This window comes from Austrofundulus limnaeus, unplaced genomic scaffold, assembly GCF_001266775.1.
Source record: "Austrofundulus limnaeus strain Quisiro unplaced genomic scaffold, Austrofundulus_limnaeus-1.0 Scaffold1797, whole genome shotgun sequence".
In the NCBI taxonomy this organism is placed as follows: domain Eukaryota; kingdom Metazoa; phylum Chordata; class Actinopteri; order Cyprinodontiformes; family Rivulidae; genus Austrofundulus; species Austrofundulus limnaeus.
Genome location: NW_013954199.1, coordinates 5,922 through 9,244, shown reverse-complemented (window position 1 = coordinate 9,244; position 3,323 = coordinate 5,922). Strand labels below are relative to the sequence as shown.

The 3,323-nt window shown below is 45.1% G+C and overlaps 1 protein-coding gene across 1 annotated transcript in view; it reads left to right on the top strand.

Moving 5' to 3' along the window:
• Window positions 1-3,323, top strand: part of LOC106536384 (5'-AMP-activated protein kinase subunit gamma-2) — a gene marked incomplete at its 3' end in the record, with an annotated part of 14,989 nt that overhangs the window by 6,555 nt on the left and 5,111 nt on the right. Inside the window, 1 exon segment of the mRNA XM_014033648.1 lies at window positions 937-1,211. Coding sequence (XP_013889102.1) covers window positions 937-1,211 — 275 coding nt within the window.

Here is a 3,323-nt window from a genome sequence, read left to right as displayed (position 1 = left end):
ATGGATGGATGGATGGATGGATGGATGGATGGATGGATGGATGGAAGTAAGGAAGTTTTGGTGAAATTATAAATTGATGGATTAATGTGGAAGCTTTGAGTGATCAGTCTAATCTGTAGAGATTAAAAGTGAAGGAACAGAGTCAGGCAGCTGTTCTGGATCTCAGGCCTCCTGACTCAGATTGAGAGGATTGATGTGGTTCTGATGAGACCCTGACTCTAGTTAAAGACAGCGTTCTGAGCGAGGTTTCCTCTCAGCGTGAGGACTGAGTGTTGAAAGTTCAGGAACAAAGAGAACGGTCTGAAAAACAAAGTTAATCTTGTTCTTGGTCAGGACGGGCTCAGCGTGCGTCACTGCCGTGAAACTCTGCCTGTAATCCCTGTTTGTGTTCCAGCTGTGTGATTAGCTGTCAGAGTGAGGAACTTCAGCGGCTCTTATCACCCTGTGGTTCTTCGTGTTCTGTCTGACTGATAACTCTCAGGTCATCTGAGGAGCGTCACGCTCCGGGCTCAGCACAGAGTGTAGAGGAGCAGTGTTCACTGAGAGGAAACTGAGCTGCTGATGTGTTCACTGACAGTCTGTAATTTGTAGCTTTATCCTCCAGCAGCTGCTGCTGTCATGGACTACTTTCTCCTGCRGAGGAATCCACATCTGCTGCTGTTTTACCTCTTTGTGACCTTTTTTATTACTGTGACCATGACACTACCACCCTCAACGTCTGTACAGAAACATGCCCGCTGTGGACACGTCTGATCACAGCCTCTAGTGAGGTGGACTACATGGGACCTGGTCTGTCTGAAGGTCTTCTCTGGTTCTTTAGTCCAGGTTTTGAACCTCTGAAGGTTTCAGGTGGTTCTGACAGGTCTTGGTTGAAACTTTTTTTTACAGGAGGCCACATTTACCAACTGTTGTTTCTCCTCCTCTTCCTCCCTACAGCCTACAGCTTGTCCTCCCCTCCTCCTCCTCCTCCTCCTCCTCCTCCTGCCCCCTCTCGTCAGGAGGAGGGGGGGGGTTTCCACCTGGAGACGTACCTGACGGAGCCACGGCGTCCGGAGACCAGGAGGCTGCGCTCCTTTTCCTCCCCTCCTGACAGCGGACAGCGAGCCTCCGGTCTTTCCTCCTCTTCCTTCACCTCCTCCTCCACCTGCAGTCAGCCGGCTCCGCCTCCTTTGGCCCAAACCACACCTGTGTCTCCTCCCATCAGGAAGCAGGTGAGCGTTGATCCTTGGAGGTGGTTCTGGTTTGGTGCAGGTCTGTCTGCTGTGCTTTTTAATCCAGGGTCGTTTCTGCCCATCACTTGCTGCCACCTGGTGGTCAGACTGGAGAAAACACCCAACTCAGGTGAGCTCAGGTGAGCTCAGGTGAGCTCAGGTGAGCTCAGGTGAGCTCAGGTGAACACAGGTGAGCTCAGGTGAACTCAGGTGAGCTCAGGTGAACACAGGTGAACACAGGTGAGCTCAGGTGAACTCAGGTGAGCTCAGGTGAGCTCAGGTGAGCTCAGGTGAGCTCAGGTGAACACAGGTGAGCTCAGGTGAACTCAGGTGAACACAGGTGAGCTCAGGTGAACACAGGTGAGCTCAGGTGAACTCAGGTGAACTCAGGTGAGCTCAGGTGAACTCAGGTGATGTTGACCTCGTCTTTAATAATAAACTGTTAGAGACAGAAAAGAGATGAGCTGCTGCATCAGTGAGTTCTTTCTGAGAAAAACACAAAGAACATGATAGAACTACACAATATAACTACACAACACTGCACAATATAACTACACAACACTACACTATAACTACACAATATAACTACACAACACTGCACAATATAACTACACAACACTACACAATATAACTACACAACACTACACAACACACAATAACACATGGTTAGAACTACAGAAAAACACAATCAGTGCATTAAAACATCCCATTACAACACAGTTATTTAGTCATTATGTTTTTATATAAAACTAAACATTTAAAAATAATTTCTTTAAACATCTGTAAAATAAAGTAAGTTTGTATTAAAGATAAAGAATATAACCTGAAGAATCCCGGGCAGTTCGGCTTTCATCGGCTCTTTCCGTCCAGTCTTTAAAGCTCCGAAAATTTAACAGAAAACCGTACACCGGAAATAACCTTTCAAAATAAATGACACAGCCCTGACTTTCGAGTTTCCATCCAGGAAAGAATCCAGCTGTTTGTTTCTCAAAAAAAGTTTTTCTTTGTGCTTGTTTTACCGACAGATGTGTGTTTGCTGAACTCCAAGATGCTTAATAAATTTTACTGTTTGCAAATAAATTAACGAGGACTTAGTTTTTATTATCAGACTTTTACTAAAAAATAAACACATCTTTTTAAAAATTGTTTTATTATCACTATTCTGCAGTAAGATTGGATTAAGATCCAAGCTTTCATTCATTTAATGATTTAGTGTTTTGCTGAAATTTTTTATTAAATGTTTTGTTTTTAATTAAATGAAATAGATTAAAAGTAATTATTATTAATTGTTTTTAAAAAGGTAAATAATGTCAAGAGTTAATTAGCAGGATTTATCTTGTATTTGTAAACTAAAATAGTATAAACGTAGCCAGCCTAAGAAAAATAATCTTGTATGCTTTTATTATGAAAATCTTCCCGGAAGTTCCTAGTGTTAACACCGAGCGGCGGACGTAGGCCACTTTAACCAACAGCAGTCCGTCGTTTACCGGCAGAGCATCACTTCCAGCCGGGTGTAGACGGGAGATGGAGCCGTGAAGAGTCTGTCCATCCCCGGGTCAAGCCTCCGGCGGAGAGGAGCGACACGGAGCGGCTGATGAACGGCGACGGTCAGGCAGGTGTCCGTGTCATCAACCGTACGCCGAATCACGGCCAGCAATCACCGACTTAAAACAAAACCGCTCGTTATTTCATCAYGTCAGCACGCAGCACGGTGTCAGTTCATCATGTCTGTGTCCGCACCGAGCTCCACCGATCGGCTGATGCCGCTTCACCGTGTCGGTGTTTCACACGGTGACCTGGTTACCTGGTACCAGGTGATGCGCAACAGCAGCCGGCCGCTGTGGGGACGKGTTGGTGCGGAGCAGCTGGCAGGACAGGCCGCTCTGACGTCACTGCACCGTTAATGACCGGATGTCTGTTAACTTCCTGTGGTCAGGAGCAGGGCTACCTTTATAACACATCTACCTGTAATCTACATTATAACACCTGATACATGTTTGAACATCTTCTCTTGCTTTTAATACTAGTAGTTTGTTTTTTCATATACATATATAATATACTCTGTTTTAAGGTTAAAGCTGGGAATTGTATGTATTATATTATATTTACTAC